The sequence below is a fragment of the Syngnathus leptorhynchus genome, chromosome 2 (assembly GCF_054491065.1).
Source record: "Syngnathus leptorhynchus isolate UIUO chromosome 2, UIUO_Slep, whole genome shotgun sequence".
NCBI classification, from domain to species: domain Eukaryota; kingdom Metazoa; phylum Chordata; class Actinopteri; order Syngnathiformes; family Syngnathidae; genus Syngnathus; species Syngnathus leptorhynchus.
This window is the reverse complement of record NC_141196.1, coordinates 5,597,181-5,613,991: the sequence shown is the minus strand read 5'-3', so window position 1 is coordinate 5,613,991 and position 16,811 is coordinate 5,597,181. Positions and strand designations below refer to the sequence as shown.

Here is a 16,811-nt window from a genome sequence, read left to right as displayed (position 1 = left end):
AAACTGGGTTATGACTATGGGTTCAGAATTAATCACTGATATTCAAATTGGTGTTAATTGGGAGTCAGGGCATTATTGCCATCTTTTGGAGCAGCAAGTTCAGATGCTCTCGGGGGCTTTCTCTTGACTTTTAAGAGTTTGTTTTCTTGTAGACACTTGAAGCTTTTGTGCCATATAATTATTTTCACATTGTCTAAGGAGCGATAAAAAAACTGACGCAACGCAGGATGCAACCACCATGTTTCAACACTTTGATAGACATTATTTTTAGATTCTTAAGTTCAGTCGATTTAATTGGACTGGTTTACCAGGATGAGCTGCCACATCCAATATGGCAAACCCGCTGCTTGCCAGTCTATGTAAATATTCTACATCTATGTTTATGATTTCAATTGTCCTGTTTACTACTACTGTCACGTTGGACAGGGCACGCCTCAATTTCCGTCACTCACGTCATAGCCATTCCATTCACATTCATACGTGCTTGACTATTCACATCGTAATTACTTCTCAGGTTTTCCTATGTATGCTCAAGCAGCATTTAACATATTTAAAAATATACCATCATTTGTGACAAGTCTTTCTTATTTATTTCAATATGTATTACAATCCCTGGCCACCACTTAGCACCGCCTCTGGAATCAACTTCAAATGGGCTTTGAAAATAACTTTTCTGGGAGGGCGGTCCAGTGAATGAAGTTTGCCTCCTCCTCTTCTTCCTCGTCTTTCTTCCTGACCAGTGCGGTGCCCATTGCGAACAAACCCGCCTCCAGGCGCAGTGGCCTGGAGATCTGTTGACACTTTTCTCCAGCTTTTGGGGCATTACCGCATGTGTATGGCGCAGCTCTCGAGTGTCGCTCTGGAGCAGAAGCAGATCCAGGGATAAGAGCGCAGGGGCCAGCTGGGAATACTGGGCTGACGCTGTGAGGAGGAGGAGGAGAAGGAAGAAGAGGAAAGAGAGGAGGAGGAGGGTGGTCTCTTTCCCACACGGAGCTGAGGTCAATGCTGCTGGCTGGAGCGACCCCTTCCCTGCACCCGGAGCCATGAGCAACAGCGGCTCCGCCAACTTTCTGCTGGTGCCCATCCCCGAGTACCCGCTACCGGACTGCGTGCCCAACAAGACGGTGAAGATCGTGGTGCTGGGGGCCAGCAACGTCGGCAAAACTGGTGAGCGTGCACGTTTGAATTCCCAGCCGGGCTCGAGTGCGGCAAGGGAAGGATCATATTAATTCCTTCCTCAAGGATTATTGTTATCTTATTGCAGGGGTGTCCAAAGCCTCCTCCAGAAAAGGCTGATGATGCAAGTGCCATTGACAGTCTTCAAAAAAAAATTAAAAAAAAAAATTTAAATAAAAAAAAAATATATATATATATATATATATATATATATATATATATATATATATATATATATATATATAGTTGTGCATTGAGATACGAATTTGTCATTCTGCTCCCAAGTTCTTATCTTGAATGACTTGTTTTTACGAATCATTCTAACCAACCATCCATTTTTTTCTAAACATGTTTCATTCACAAGAAAAAAATGCATTGTACTGTATAAAAACACACTGCAGAAGTCAAAATATTTTTTTTCCCACACATTACTGCATATTAGTTATTTTGAAACATAAATTACATGACCTGAGCATAATTGATGCAAATTGCCAGCCTTCAAAAGACTGGCTTTGGACACCCCTGTTTTATTGTGTGTGTTATTGGTATTTTCTTTTTGCATTTTGCCTCATTCTTCCACTTGGGACTTTGAACCTGTTTATTTTAGACTCGTCCTAAAAAGGGAAATTCCTGCCTAGATAACAACAAATGGTGGCACGTAGGTCAACGCAGCTTGTTTTCTAAAAGCTGGCTCTCCCACTTGTTTTTTTTTTTCCAGCTCTTATTGTCAGGTTTCTGACAAAACGCTTTATTGGAGACTATGAAGCCAACACAGGTAAATTCCACCACTCTTCCTTCTTATCCTTGCGCTGAGAGTATCATTTCATTCTTCTGCTTCTTGGCCTTGCAGGAGCGCTCTACTCCAGAAAAGTCACCCTGGACGGTGAGGAGGTGTCACTTCAGATCCAGGACACGCCTTGCGTGGCTCTGCAGGTACGCGCTGCCTGCTTCTCGTCGGTCATAGTTGGCAACGCTTGGCAGATAAGCTTCTTGCCAGTTTCCGTTCTTGCACCCTTATCTCCAAGTGAGGTCAGGAATGTCTGTGTGAAGCGACAGGATACGATGCGATGCTAGGCCAGGCAGGCTGTGGCACTCCGTCACTTGAAGAAGAGCAACGTGTTTACGAAAAGCGGGTCTTCGGAGACGCTTGCTTCCTATGGTGCCGAGATAACGAGGGTCTGAGGAAGCCCCTCCTAGTGGCATGAACGACTGTCCGTGACTTTGTTGCCACCACAAGGGCTTTTCTGTCACTTTCAGGCTCATTTGATTCAACTTGCTACCTTTCTGTCATCTTCCATAAATTAATTCCTTTGAAAAGTTCCTGTAATTTTGCTACCCTACCCTCCACAGACATGTCCTCTGCGCTGTCACTCCCAAACACTTGATGATTGTTTGTGCGCAGGATGACGCCGAGGGCCTCTACTGCCAGGAGCAGATCAACAGGTCAGGCACGCGTGTTGTCTTTGCGAGCACTCTGTTTACAAGCTTTCAACCAGCAGGTCCATCTACTGGGCCGACGGTTACGTGCTGGTCTTCTCCATCACGGACCACAGCAGCTATCGCACCATCCAACCTTTGTACCAGCACGTCAGACGAATACACCCCTCGGGAAACATTCCCGTCATCCTGGTCAGTGACAAGTTCGGATACCACCCGGTGCTGTTGTTTTAAATCGATTTTGTACTTACACCCTTATGTATAAAACACCACAAAAAAAAAAAAGCTAGTGTCCTTATTTCACTGTTGCCAGGTAAATTAGGCAGTGGGCAACAGCAGATCATTAAATTAATAAATTTAAAAAATATATATTAAATAAATAAATAAATTAATGAATAAATAAATAAATAAATAAATAAATAAATACATGAATAAATACATGAATAAATAAATACATAAATAAATAAATAAATAAGTAAAAAAAATAAATAAATAAATATATATATATATATATATATATATATATATATATATATATATATATATATATATATATATATATATATATACACACACACACACACACACATATTATATATATACATATAATATATATGTATCTATATACAGCTGGCGAGTGGATTATTTTGGGACGCCGTTCGGGTGATATTGATAGCAACTATGTGATGATAATGAAAATTGGAATAATGCAAATTGAAATCTCAAGAGGGTAGAAAGTCTAGCAAGTCATCATGCCACTAGGCAATACAAGAGCCGGCTTCAAAATAAAACAAAAAATTGCGTTCATTGGCCTCCCTGACCGATGGGGAATTGTGTCACTTGCCGCAGGTGAACTGTTGATAATCCCGTTAATCTGTGTAATCTGCTGCAGATCGGCAACAAAAGCGACCTGCTTCGAGCCCGACAAGTGCCGACGGATGAAGGCGAGACGTTAGCGTCCTCTCTAGGTGGGACCCGCCTACTGCTCATTTTTGCTAGATGTTGTCCTATCACGGGATGAGTAAAGTATGTATTGAAAGTGCGTTGATCAAAATTTGCGGTGGTGAACATTAACGTGAATCCTGCTCCTTCCCGCAGGGGGCGCTTACTTCGAAGCCTCAGCCAGGGAAAACCACGAAGGTGTCCACACAGCCTTCCTGCAGCTGTGCCACGAGGTGGGAACTCATCTCCCGACGCCACGGCGATTTTTGTTTTGGTTTGTCACGTGATGTCCGTGGCACAGGTGTCCCGAGCGTTGGGGGGAGGCAACGGCGAGAAACGTCGAGGAGGCCTCCACCTGGCCCGGCCCAAATCTCCCAATATGCAGGAGCTGAAGAGGAGATTCAGGCAGGTCCTCTCCTCCAAAGTCAAATCGGCAACCGCTCTCTGATGAGTCGCAAGAAACCACGTCGTCACGGAGGCGTCCCGAGACATTACTCTCAGTATTTTCTCAAAAGCACAATCTTTCGGCATCAGCCAGCGGGATCGATAATCATGTGAACTTTCCTTTTGCTGAGGTTCTGGACGAAGCCGTGAGCCGGCATATTTCCGGCCTGCGAGGATGACAACTGTTCACTACTTTTTGTCTTCTCTAAAACAAAAGGAGCTCAATCAAAATAGCTTGGGGTGTGTTTTAATTCCATTTTTCTTTCGATCAAAAACCTGATGCAGTTAAAAACTTTTTTTTTTTTTTTTTATCTCAAATGGAAAAAGCTTCAAAGATGATGGCATATGATAAAAAAATAGACGTGACCTTGATCATATTGTGTGCTCTGAGGCTAGAGCGGAAAATTGAGCAGAACAAAACACTCTCGAGTGACAAGTCTGAAATCAAACTGGTCTTCCACTTTTTGGTTTGGACCGGCCCATCCAATGAAAACAGTCAACGTTACTCGCTGTCAGCTCATCTCACGCTGCTGGCGCTTCCCGATCGCAGGCAAACATTTTCAATGGCATGTGTGTGTGTGTGTGTGTGTGTGTGTGTGTGTGTGTCTATGCATGTGCGCCCAAGCTGCTGTTCTCATGACCTCCTTAATGGCCCCCCAAATTGCTATTTTTTTTCATCTGGAATGTGTCTGGCCTGCTGAGCTTCCTCCGTTAACCCTTCATTGCACACGCTCATACACGTGACCCCAAATGGTGACCTTTTTTTCCCTTTGACTCCAAAAGGGCAGCCGGGTTCCACTAAAAGAATGCAGATAAACTGGACGTGCGGTTTGCATTTATTAGAGGGCAGCTAATGTGACTTTTATGAGGTCACATTTGGAATGGAGCGCTCCTAAAATGTTGCCTTTTTGGGCCAAGATATTAAGCGCCAGCAATAAAAAGAAGAAACGTGTGTTTATCAGAACTTTGGGGAAAAGAGGTTTAGCGGCAGCAGTCTCGCATTTTATGAAATAACACCTCGTACGCAAATTGTCTACCGCCCTGCCATCTGGATTTTGGGCCTGTTTTACTGCCACTTCTTCACTCAGCATCTCTTTCACTGTTGCCAGGAAGGATAAAAGACCAAGGAGAGCTCAAGTCAAAAAGCAAAAGCATGCATCTGCTTTCCGAGTTGTGGGAACACTTCATCGAGAAACGGCGTGGCTGACACAAGCCAGCTGTGTGCATGCGCGCGTGTGTTTGTTTTGGAGGAACCAGGAAGTGAAGAGGCGCAGCCTCCTGAGCATGATTGCAAGGTGTGAGATTCCGACTGGAAAAATTCGAGAGAGAGGGAAAAAAAAAAACAAATGATAAGAAGAAAAAGGAGTTCAAAGGTAACAGTCTGTAAATAAATATATCAACAGTGACTTTCAAAGATTTCGACTTTGACCCGATCTTATGTCGTGTCTATTTTTTTTGCCATTCCCAGGAGGCAACGCATTTCTTCCCCTTCCCACCATGCAGTCTGGGACATAAAGCCGAAATGAAGTCAGCCAGCGAGCAGTTTGATTTTTTATTGGAAAGGTAAGTTGGATTTGAAATTTGTTTATCAGCAGCTACATTCCCACTAAAAAATTACAAAGTAAGAAATTAGTGACAGCGCCTCAGCAATCATTCATTCAATTCTTACTCCCTGATCTCGGTCGCTATTAGAAATTAAAAACGGTTATTGTTTTTGCACGAATGCAAGACGTTGCGTCAGCTGGTGGATCTTACGAAACTAATATTAAACAGAGCATGTTAACGAGAAACACAATAACTCGTTTGTGGTTATTTGAAATTAATGGAAAAGCAATTAATCTGTAATCCCCCCCCCCCCCCCCCCCATTAAAAAAAACATCCAAAAGGTTTTCTACGATAATTTTACACACACTAATAAGATTTGCTGTGCATATAAATTGCAAATGTAGAAAATGTCCGCGCAAAAAACCCCCAACCTTCTTCTTTTGTAAAACAAAGCAACTTAATGGTGCAATAGCGTTACCTACTGATGTAGTCCTTCCTTCCACTGCAAGTAAGCGTGAATTGCTATTGTGAAGTTTACTTGCGCCATCTAGAGGCGCGGATCAAAAGTGCCGCTGGTGTCTCAAGGTACCGGCTGCATTCAAATCTTTGCGCCACTCAGGATGAGAAGCGTCATTCAAATGTCCCGTCAGTCTCTTGTTTGAGACTTAATCGCCACGTTTGTCCCGAGTCTTGAATCCGGAACATTTGGAGCATCCGGACAGCGGCCTATCGCCAGCGTCGTAGTCCAAGCGCGGCAGCACTAAGATACCGCCGTCGGTCTCGCTCCTGGACGCCCGCTCGTCCTCGGCCGCCATGATGTTCTTTATCAAGCACAAGATAGCCGCGTCGATGTTGGTGTCGTCCTGGGAACGGAGCACATTTCCCAAACCCTCATGAATATACGTTTATAAAAAGTCCAATGCCAGGTTTGAGGGATTGAAAGAAACGAGACTCTATGTTTCAAAACTTTTGCCACCATTATTGTGAGCCGTGATAACCTGCTACTTTTTAAAATACCTCTGATGATCACAGGATAAAGTTCAGATGTTCTAGCAGGCTTTCCTCGACATGTTTATTTCTTTTTATATCCACTCTATATGATCAACTTGAATAATGTTTTAGTCAAATGAAAAACTATTTTAGCAGTAGTGATCTGCTAAATTTACCTTGGCTGAGGTTTCAAACCAATCCACAAAGCCGTAATCCCTGCAGAAGTTCTCCAGTTTGGGGAGTTTGGGACACAAACCGAGACGCCGCTGGTCACACTTGTTAGCCAACAGGACAGCCGGAACCGGCCTCCCGTTGCTCAAGGCAACCTAATAACAATAAGAAAATGAGCAAAGTTCCTGCCAATTTTTCCTCTTATTTGTTTCACCTTGGAGTCCAAGTCTCCTTTCCACTTGAGGACAGCCTGAAAAGTGGAGATGCGGGTCATGTCAAAGACCACCAGCGCGCCGACGGCCTCTTTGTAGTAAACACGAGTCATGTTGCCGTATCTCTCTTGTCCTTTGTGTGAAAGAAGGGAGGATGAGGTTTTCATTGTATACAAAGTAGATCTACACCCCAAATGATCATGGAAACAGTCACGTGATTTCCACATTTATTCATTTAGGAAAAAATGCATCTTTTGTTGAATGTTTGGCCAATGTATAGACGAGGCTCTATGGTGGATGTTAACGTGCTCCGCATGATGTGAGCAGCAAGCCTGTTTAAAAAAACAAAACAAAAAAAAAAACCTTCTGTTATGTGGCCTACCACCGCTCAACTCCAGACAATATAACGTCAGTATCTTCTTTTGCTTTGACTAAAAATTGAACAAACAAAAATTCTCAATGTAGGCAGTTAGTGAACAATTCCGAAAAAGGCTTCAAGCTGTTTTACGTAACTCCCTAAAGTTGACACACAAAATAAAACAGACAACAGTTATACATTGTATATTTCAAAATCTTTGTCCTCCACCAGCTTAATGCTAACAGGCTAATAAATAACACTGTTGTCACTTTAGGGTATTCGTAATAATACTTCATAAAATACTCACAGACGTTTTCTTCTTCCTCTACTAAAAGCAACTAACTCACTAACTCACTTCGTAGTTGTGAAAGTCTTCTTTGTTTATTTCATGACTATTCTATACTGCCCTCCAGTGGCCAAGTCATTGACACCAAAAGGAGTTGAAGTGAATGAATTACAATGCAGGTCCAATTCTTCACATTTAATTGAATTACTTTCTTAAACTTTATTCACCAGCACCACATTATAGAGTTGAAAATGTTGGCGCAACATACCAGCAATATCCCACAGCTGCAAACGCACCACTGTGCCATGGTCCCACTGGAGTACTTTGAGAGCAAAGTCCACGCCAATGGTGGCCCGGTAATGCTGGGAGAACACCTGGTGCACATAGCGCTTGATGATGGAGGTCTTGCCCACCCCTAGGTCGCCGATCACCAGCACTTTGAGGAGACGCTGCTGCGGCTGCATGGCCGGGGCTCGGTTGTTGCGACGCCTCTGCGAGGTGACAACGACGACTCTTAGAATTCCCCTCATGACAAGGGAATCACATTTTGAAGAGCAAATACAATCGTATTTCATTGTGATGGTCTGATAGCGAAACTAGCACTTTACGCTCCTGTAATTAGAGCTCAAAGTTTGGATTTTGAAATATCTTGGTCAATATTTCCATTGAAGGCGCTACTTTTGCTTTGCGAAGTAACGTCAGTGTCGAAAGCAACCAATGTTAACCATGCTACCTAGCTAATTGGTAGAAGGTTATGAATATTTATTTCACTTGGTTGATTGATTTATTTATATTTTTGCAAACTAAAATTTTACAATACGAGTAAGCTTCGGCGGACAAATGGAAAAAAAAGAAAGTCACAAGTGACAGTGGTGGCAATGTCTAAGTCAGTGAACAAATGTATAGCACTGTTACAGTTGATGCAGAGGGCCGCCGCCCCACTGCCCCCCCCCCTCCCCTTTTTGCACGCCACTGTACAGTGGAAACTATTCAGTGGCAGTACCCAGTACGTGTCCATATAGGCCAGAAAAGATTTGGCCACTTGGCCAACACTTTTGGTGTTGATGTGATTTTCATCTTGTCTTCACTTAAATGAGTTTATAAAAATCACTTGTGTTTTTAACAGGAGCTATTTTCTTTACAAATAACAGGACCAAAAAAGTCTATTTTTGGAATGGTGAGGGAGCTTAGAACAATTCACAACAATTCAATTAATTTCGATGACGAACTTTAATTTTATGTACAAGTAAATTGAGTTACGTGTTGGTAAATTCCACTCGTAAGTCAAAGTAGCGCTGTAATTATAGTGTTGTCGATTGCAAACTTACTTTTATGTTGATTCTACTTGCAAAAGTTTGCGAGTTCCAAAAAGATGATGAAGCAGTAGAAGAAAAAGAAGAAGTAAAGTTGCTCCTCGCACCAAGTGAAAGAGACAAAATGGAGATGTAATTTTATTATCTATTTAGCCTGCGGTTTGTGTGCAAGTCCTATGTCAAGGCCACGCCCACTGTCTGTCAGACAAACGTTCAAGTGCGGTGGGAAACTACATATTCCAGCAGTATGTATACTTCCGGGTCCGCTCAGAAATCATGCGCTATTTTTAATTTGTTTTGCATTTGAAATCCGCCCGTTTTTATCCACATACTAATTGTGATGCCATTAGAACAAATGTATATACAGCGTATTCTGCAAAATTGATTTTTATTTAGTTTGTTTTATTTCTTAAAATATTCCGATTATTTTTGTCGAGTTTGACTTCCGCGTTGCGCCTCACGACGGTTCTTTACGGTAGTGGTACTGATGCGGGATGAGTCAGGCGTTATGATGCTGCTATCGCTGCCATTTCCCTGGCCCGTGGACGCATGACATGCGGATGACTGTGCGAGTTTGCCGTGCCAAGTGATTGTCAACGTTTAAGTGCCCTTGTCGTATCTTTTGCAGCAACGGCAGGAGCAGCAACGAAGGCATCAGTCCAGCTTGGAACTTCGGGGCCTACACGGCCGCCCCTGTCATCACCTCCAGCAGTTGGCTCAAGTGGCTCCATTGCGTTTCGTGCACCTGTTCTGTCAGGAGGTGAAAGATTTTTTTTTTCTCGCCATCTGCTAACTTTCACTACAGCACACTAGTAGATCAACCATGTGCACACTGTACAGATGTGGATGTCAGTAGTGGGCAAAAGAAATTGAACTAACAAAAGTTCTCACGTACTTTTACCTAGTAGGTTGCGGTTGTTTCACTAGTGCATCCCATTTATTCTATTTGTGCCCAGAAAAGAGTTGTGGAAGACATAGCATGCAGAAATTCTATGCAGTAATAGAAGACAGTAGTGTGTGTGGAGGGGGGTCAGTAGTAGGCTGTAGTCATTATCTCACTCGTGAGGAAAACACCTTTTTTTTTTATTATGCCTTCAACTACTAATATTTCTCTGCATGAGTCGAATGACTAACAATGCCAATTTATTTGGTATTCTTCAATTTTGTTGAAAGCACCCATACAACTCACAAATACAAGTCAAATGCTTGAGACTGGAATCCCATGTTTGGGAAGGTCACACATTCAGGGCCAGTGGGGGCACCGGTCAAGTATTAAAATGTCCAAAAACTCCTTGGAATGAAAAGCACAAGAGTGTAGTTTTGTTTTTTGTCAGGTGGATGGATTGTGTTTTTATAAGCCTTAATAGCATGCAAGCACTGAGAGTTATTGCATAACCTGTGTGCAAAGCGCCACTAACTGCTTCTACGAGCATATTGAAATATTGCACACCTTTTGGTAAATTGAATTCTTCATTGCTTCTCAACCATGTGGGAACATTTTGGGGAAGTCCCTTGTGGAATCCAATGAACAAACATTCTCCAGTGTGGACCAGAATACATTTCACTTCTTGTAGAAGAGGTGAAATGTATATCTTCATAATTTTGCCTTTTGTGTCCATGTACCATATAGATTTTCAGATAGGAGTAACTTCATGTGTTTTTCTATTTTCTCTTCAGAACAGCTTTGCTTGAAAAAAGTCTGTTTGGCTAGCAAACAATGCAAAAGCAGATACAAGAGCCAACAAATTGCTTCCGTTTTGCAGTGTTATTTCTTAATCAAGAAATATTTGAACACAAATGGTGGTGCAACACAGACAGATAGTAGAGCAATACTGACTGAAAAATGACTAATATTAGTATGTCATAAAGAAGAGTGTTTCATATACTGCCTCCAAGTGGCCAAGGTATGCCTATCAGAAGGAACAGCATAATGACCATTAAACCAAAGCAAAAAAATGGTTGACCCTAGTATTCTATTTAATTATGCCATTGTAGATTTTTTTTAAAAATATAAAATAAACTGCACAGGACTTTTTTTTTTAGATGAATGGCATTTCAATTGATTTCAAAGGGAAAATATCATTTGAGATAAGAGTGAAGTGAGTGTGGTCGATTGACTTGTACCTCAAGGCACATTGAATAATGACAAATGAATATTTCAACATGAGCTGGTGATTACAGTTGTTCTCTCTCTCTCTCCCTCGCTTCACGGAATGCTCCCGCCTCCGCAGACGGAAAAGACAAAACCGGTCGAGCGACAGAGCGACAGCCGAGTCGAGCAGAGGCGAGTCATGGAGGCCATCTGGCTGTATCAGTTCAGGCTCATCGTGATCGGCGACTCAACCGTGGGCAAGTCGTGTCTGATCCGACGCTTCACAGAGGGACGCTTCGCTCAGGTGTCGGATCCCACGGTGGGCGTGGACTTCTTCTCTCGACTGGTGGAGATCGAGCCGGGCAAGCGGATTAAGTTGCAGATTTGGGACACCGCCGGCCAGGAGCGTTTCAGGTGGGCCACATCTGTATAGTCATCATTGAATTTACTCAGCCCGACACTAAAAAAAGAAAGGTTGCCGACGCCTGCTAACTAAACCACGCCAGAAAATAAGTCATGGTTGAATGACGTGAGGAAAGGTGTACATAACACAAGGCAAAAAACACCCTGGAGGTGTGAAAACTCGAATTACCACCTTAAGTGTTTGCTCCTTCCTACAAGCAAACAAGCTCTTTTTAAAATGACAAAATCAACAAATGGAAGTTGGAGTTACATACTGTACATAAATATACATAAATGCTTGAGCTAATCTCTTTTTTTTTTTTGTAGGCACCTTTCAGGACACTTCAATTTGTCGACACAAGAAAAACAATACCAAACATGTAAACAATACGTAACATGATGGTATAATCCAAAATATTCGATAGAACCAAGAAACACTTTTTATATCCAGAAACACGTCACTGTATGAATATGGATATTTGAACACAAATGGTTGTGCAACACATGTAGCCAAACGTGAATGTAGAAAACACAAGTAGTGTTCCAATGGCCTACGAAATGTGTCGCCCGCAGGTCCATCACTCGAGCGTACTACCGTAACTCGGTGGGAGGGCTGCTCCTGTTTGACATCACCAACCGCCGCTCCTTCCAGAACGTGCACGAGTGGTTGGAGGAGGCTCGCAGTCACGTGCAGCCGCACCGCATCGTCTTCCTACTGGTGGGCCATAAATGCGACCTGGACGCTCAGCGACAGGTGCGTGACGACTCGCCCGTTGCAAAAATGGGGAAGTAGTGCACATAATTGTCACACAACAACTTGCACACTCTACTTACAGTACATAATGAAAGTCCACACACCCGCAATTCTAAACGTTTATATGAAAACATTAAATTGCTCATCATAGAAAGAACAGCATATGTCGTTTCAAAGACTAATCAGAGTTGTCAAAGTCCCTTCAGATTTACGCTAGAATTGAAAACATTTGTCCATGTCAGCCTACCGTAACATCTGAATTGTGTTTGGGGTTTATCAGAGACACTTGAAATGGTGGCAGGTACTGATTAAACTTAAAAATAAATAAACTGTTTATAATATATACCGTAATTTTCAGATTATAAACCGCACCAGCTATAACTTCTGATTCCGGGTTCAAAATTTGTGAAAAAAGTCACTGCTTATAGTCCGAACTTTACGGTAATACTTATTTTGATTATTCAGCAGAATGGAGCCATTTTTTTTTTTTATAGTGAATGTATTGTGAAGTAAAAAAAAAAAAAAGTGTTGGGCACCTTTTAGCTGCAAACTTGACTGTCTTGAAATACAGGAAGTGAAAGAAAAAGTTAATATGGACACCCATCTCTACAGTCAAAATGAACACCATGTAAAGTTTGTGTGATAGAGGCCAACTTTTCTCCTCGGCCAACGTTGCAGGTGAGCCGGCAGGAGGCCGAGAGGCTGGCGGGGGTGTACGGCATGCGCTACATCGAAACGTCGGCGCGCGACGCTATCAACGTGGAGCGTGCCTTCACCGAGTTGACCAAAGACATCTTCGCCCTGGTGCGCTCTGGAGACATCAGCATCCAGGAAGGCTGGGAGGGCGTCAAGAGCGGCTTCGTCCCAAACGTGGTTCACTCCTCCGAGGAGGTGACCAAAAGCGACCGCCGCTGTCTCTGCTGATGTGCGGCTACGAGGCGGAGGACACCTTTTTGCTCTTCCGGGGCAAGTCGGCGGAAGCACAGCTGAGTTTTTGACGCGAGTGGAGAAAGACACGTCTCAACTATTAATGAAGTACAGACCCTTGTCCGGGCTCCCACAATTCAAGTGGGTCTCCTCATTCAGTATGCAATTCCATCATGACACACAAATTGGAGCCACTTGGAAGGACTCCTTGAGCGAAACCGCATTGCAAGCCAGAAAACTCGTCGAGATTCGGTGGAAACTTACATGGGACTTGGAAGCAACTAAAACACTTCCACAAGAGTACCACCATGCAATGTTGGTCCAGATGGCATGCAGTCACTATTCAGCCCCCCGTCCCCAATTTTTGGTGTGTCCATCACCATGTACTTTCACTTCTCATTGAACATTTCTGGCCAATATTGAAAGAGAAAGCCAAGGCTGAATACCAAAAGAGACAATAGCTTAAAGAAAAAGTCATCCCCAAAAGTTTTTATTCCTATATGCTGTATGTGTTGTTAAGATTACATTTGTGGAATATGAGTTAAGCAGCAAAATTTAACAGTTTTTTATTGATTTATTTTTTAAATTCATCTCATTTTGCCACTGTCAACTGTCAGTTTCTTCAGGTGACAACCAATCACGGCTCAGCTTTAGATAACTGGTGAGTTGTGATTGGCTGTGACGTCATTTTCAGAAAATGGCCAAAATGGCCACTCCCTGAGATGGATGAAAAGTGGATTTTGCCTCTTTAATCTCTATTCCACAAACAAAACAATCAGAACACAATTTTGACTAGTTGGGCTGCACAGAACATTGCAACAAAGAAAATTAAAGGGTTGACTTTCACTTCGCTCACTTCAGTAGTCAATCTAACCAAGTGCCCATTGGTAGCCACATCGGATCACCCCTCATTATGTTTGCCATTCCAAGTCTAATTTTACCCCCTAACACCAAGTCCCCCATGATGTCCACCTGTAAAGTGTTTTCTTTCAACCTTTTTGCCCATATCATCATCCTAACATCCTGTTTCAGCCATGTACTTGCACTATCTGAAAACTGAGAATGCACTTTGGGGCCATTTTTGATGTATCCCAACTAATCGTGTCATGTGGTTAGCTTAACCATTAGCCACCTGGCTCTGACATCATCACCTAGAAGTTAACCAGAAAGGTACAGGTAGCCAATCGCTGCTGAAATGAGTCATCTGTCTTGAAAAGCTCAGATAGTCTCTGAAATAAATCACTGGACATGATGCATGGAAGTCTGATTTTATATTAGGACACAAGGAGCAGCACAGGCATGTTCCTAATCTTTTATTTGACCTGTTGACATTGTTTTCAACTCTTCCCAATCAAAGCACACAGCCTCGCTTCAACGCATACACACATTTGCTTGCCTCGTCTTAGGATAGCAAAAATGTGCCGAGTAGAACATTCTGCATCGAGTGTCTGGTGTCTCCGCCTAGCTCAATTTTTTTTTATTATTATTTGTTTTTACTTTGGATACTAATGTGTCATGTACTGAAAGATTGCCAAGTGACAAACTTCAGTTTTGTCTAATGGCCCACTGCTGCTCTTGGTGTTTTAACGATAGACAAATAAATAGTCCAAAGAAAAAAACCGTAAAAATAGTTGGAGAAGGAGCACAAGCATAAGATCACCTCCCCCGCCCCCTCCCAGTAATCAACTGAAAAAGTCTCATTTGTTCATTCGGATCTGAAAACAAACGTGGCCCTCGATCCGTCTCACATTCTGATTGAAGAGAAAAATCATTGGCGGTGGGGTGAGAGGGGGGCCGTGTTTCATCGAATCTGGATTAAGATTTTTCTGATGATTTGAGGAGGCTCTCTCTGCTCCTCCTCTTTACATCCCAGTTGTAGACTCGTGCCATGTCTGAGGTAAGCGCGGGGTGGGTCAAGGGCCAAAAGGTACCATACACAACCAACAACAAGGGCACACACACACAACACACAAAAGTGTTACCAACACATACATATGGAAGGATACTGACTTCGGTGGTGGTGAACTGGTCTCGCAGGAAATCTAAGTCCTCCTCCAGTGTGTCCAAATTCCGGGAGGCAGTGCACAGGTTCTTCTCCAGCAGGGCCTGAGCGTCGTCAATGTCGTACTCCAACATGACGTTTGCCTGTGAGGTGTAGTCCACACAACCAGCTCAGGTGAGGACGACCCATACCCCCCCCCCTTCCAAGTTGACTTACGCCGAGCCATAAGCACACTTTGTCGGTGGGCGGTATCGAAGCCTTGCAGTAAACGTTGTCGGCTAACATGAAGTGTGTTTCCAAAGGCTCTGTGGTGTCCTGGTGATGAGAACAAAAGTGAATTACAAGACCATCATGGCGGGCGGAAAAAGTCAAACGTACCTTCTTCTTTTGCATGTGTCGCAGGATTTCTAGCGTCTGTCTGATCTGCGGGATCTGGTTTCTCAACCTGAAACCCAGTGGAGGACTGATTAGGTCAGGGAGGAGGAAGGGAAGACCTCACCTCGGCGCCTCGTTTTCCACCTACCTGAGCTTCTTCTGTGATAGGTTGACTTCCATGTATTTGTACTTTTGGTACTGCTCATCCAGTCTTCTCAGAGCCGAGTCCGCCTTCTCGTTGCCGGGCAGCTTCATGAATGAGTCGACGTCCTCCTGCAAAATACATTGATTAAGTTCTTATTCCTATTTGCGGGTAACTCTTTTTCTTAGTTTGAATATTTTATGTTAAAACAAGCAATATTTTAGTAGCATCCATTTTTTATTGAAAGGACTTCCAAAGAGGTTTTTGTTTTTAATGTTATTCAATCACATCGCTAACAAATTAAACAATCTGCATACCTGATTGCTAACAAATATCTCATTAATTCAATTCATATATTTTTGGCAATCTCTATATTCTTAGCCACCTCCTCTGCCGTGCAACACAAATATACCGCTTCATTTCTCCTATAGGTATTTCAATTTTTATAATAATGACTGTGAATGGATTCTTGACGGTGCTCATGTACGATTCTGAATTTAAACGTAGCTTGCAATATGTTAATTTGCATAAAGAACATTGAGAGAAGCGCACAGCATCGCTTGAACAACACTAAAGTTTCAAGCCCGTAAATGGAAGTGGTGGTCTGTCGCACACTTTTGAGATGTATGTTAGCGAGCTAGCTTTGTGTTAGCATGACGCTTCCAAAACGCTTCCGACGAGCACCGAGAAAAGCCATCCTCAGTCCAACTGCTCAGGCTCCGCTCATGAAACACGCGAGACGGCCCAGGGCTCACGTACCACGAACACTGCTTCGGGGATACCGAGATGCTTTTTCTTGGGTGCCTGGACGGCATTGCTGTCTATGGTGGCCGCCATCGTGGGGTGAGGCTCTAGTTTACTCCCTTCCTTCCTCCCTCCCTCCTTGCTTTCGTTCCTTCGATATGTTACAAGAGATTCGATGGCTCCCTCTAGATGGCGACTAGCCGCAACTGCACGCACCTTCTCCAACTTTAGTTTACCACCCCAAAAATACTTAGCAAAACCATCGTATTGAATTTGTACTTGAATAAAACACACAGTTCTTCGAGGTTAAATATAATTGTAATGACTTAAAAGTTAAACAAATTAATTGAAATGAACTTTTAATTTCGCCCAATTAAAATATGTATTTTACTACACGACAGGATATGAGGGGTTTCCAAAGTACGATCTGGGAGGGATTTGAGGCCTGTAGCTTTTTTCTCTTAAAATTTTCACATTATTGTATTATATTATAAACTGA

The 16,811-nt window shown here is 42.9% G+C and overlaps 4 protein-coding genes across 5 annotated transcripts; 2 read left to right on the top strand and 2 right to left on the bottom strand.

The window, feature by feature from the left end:
- Positions 1–907: 907 nt before the first annotated feature.
- Positions 908–4,230, top strand: rasl11a (RAS-like, family 11, member A). The gene is made up of 8 exons (XM_085906061.1): positions 908–1,167; positions 1,895–1,951; positions 2,027–2,109; positions 2,579–2,619; positions 2,676–2,805; positions 3,506–3,581; positions 3,712–3,788; positions 3,857–4,230. The coding sequence occupies exons 1-8, from the start codon at positions 1,044–1,046 to the stop codon at positions 4,001–4,003; spliced, it is 735 nt and encodes a 244-aa protein (XP_085762187.1). The 5' UTR covers positions 908–1,043; the 3' UTR covers positions 4,004–4,230.
- Positions 4,231–4,366: 136 nt separating this feature from the next.
- LOC147060388 (ras-related protein Rab-39B) lies at positions 4,367–14,727 on the top strand. Its single transcript, XM_085906064.1, has 6 exons — positions 4,367–5,372; positions 5,468–5,562; positions 9,503–9,634; positions 11,106–11,380; positions 11,942–12,122; positions 12,801–14,727. The coding sequence occupies exons 4-6, from the start codon at positions 11,166–11,168 to the stop codon at positions 13,044–13,046; spliced, it is 642 nt and encodes a 213-aa protein (XP_085762190.1). The 5' UTR covers positions 4,367–5,372; positions 5,468–5,562; positions 9,503–9,634; positions 11,106–11,165; the 3' UTR covers positions 13,047–14,727.
- Positions 5,855–9,075, bottom strand: LOC147060389 (ras-related protein Rab-38). 2 transcript variants are annotated; one of them, XM_085906062.1, is made up of 5 exons: positions 8,890–9,075; positions 7,830–8,052; positions 6,920–7,050; positions 6,711–6,860; positions 5,855–6,407 (listed from the first exon to the last, which is right to left on the bottom strand). In XM_085906062.1, the coding sequence occupies exons 2-5, from the start codon at positions 8,023–8,025 to the stop codon at positions 6,210–6,212; spliced, it is 675 nt and encodes a 224-aa protein (XP_085762188.1). In that variant the 5' UTR covers positions 8,026–8,052; positions 8,890–9,075; the 3' UTR covers positions 5,855–6,209. The 2 variants fall into 2 exon arrangements, with proteins under 2 accessions (XP_085762188.1, XP_085762189.1); XM_085906063.1 differs by lacking the exon at positions 8,890–9,075 and having other exon boundaries at positions 6,920–7,249; positions 7,830–7,912.
- vbp1 (von Hippel-Lindau binding protein 1) lies at positions 14,348–16,494 on the bottom strand. The gene is made up of 6 exons (XM_085906067.1): positions 16,328–16,494; positions 15,575–15,699; positions 15,430–15,496; positions 15,268–15,366; positions 15,056–15,194; positions 14,348–14,941 (listed from the first exon to the last, which is right to left on the bottom strand). Exons 1-6 carry the CDS (start codon positions 16,403–16,405, stop codon positions 14,865–14,867), a joined length of 585 nt encoding a protein of 194 aa, XP_085762193.1. The 5' UTR covers positions 16,406–16,494; the 3' UTR covers positions 14,348–14,864.
- Positions 16,495–16,811: the final 317 nt, after the last annotated feature.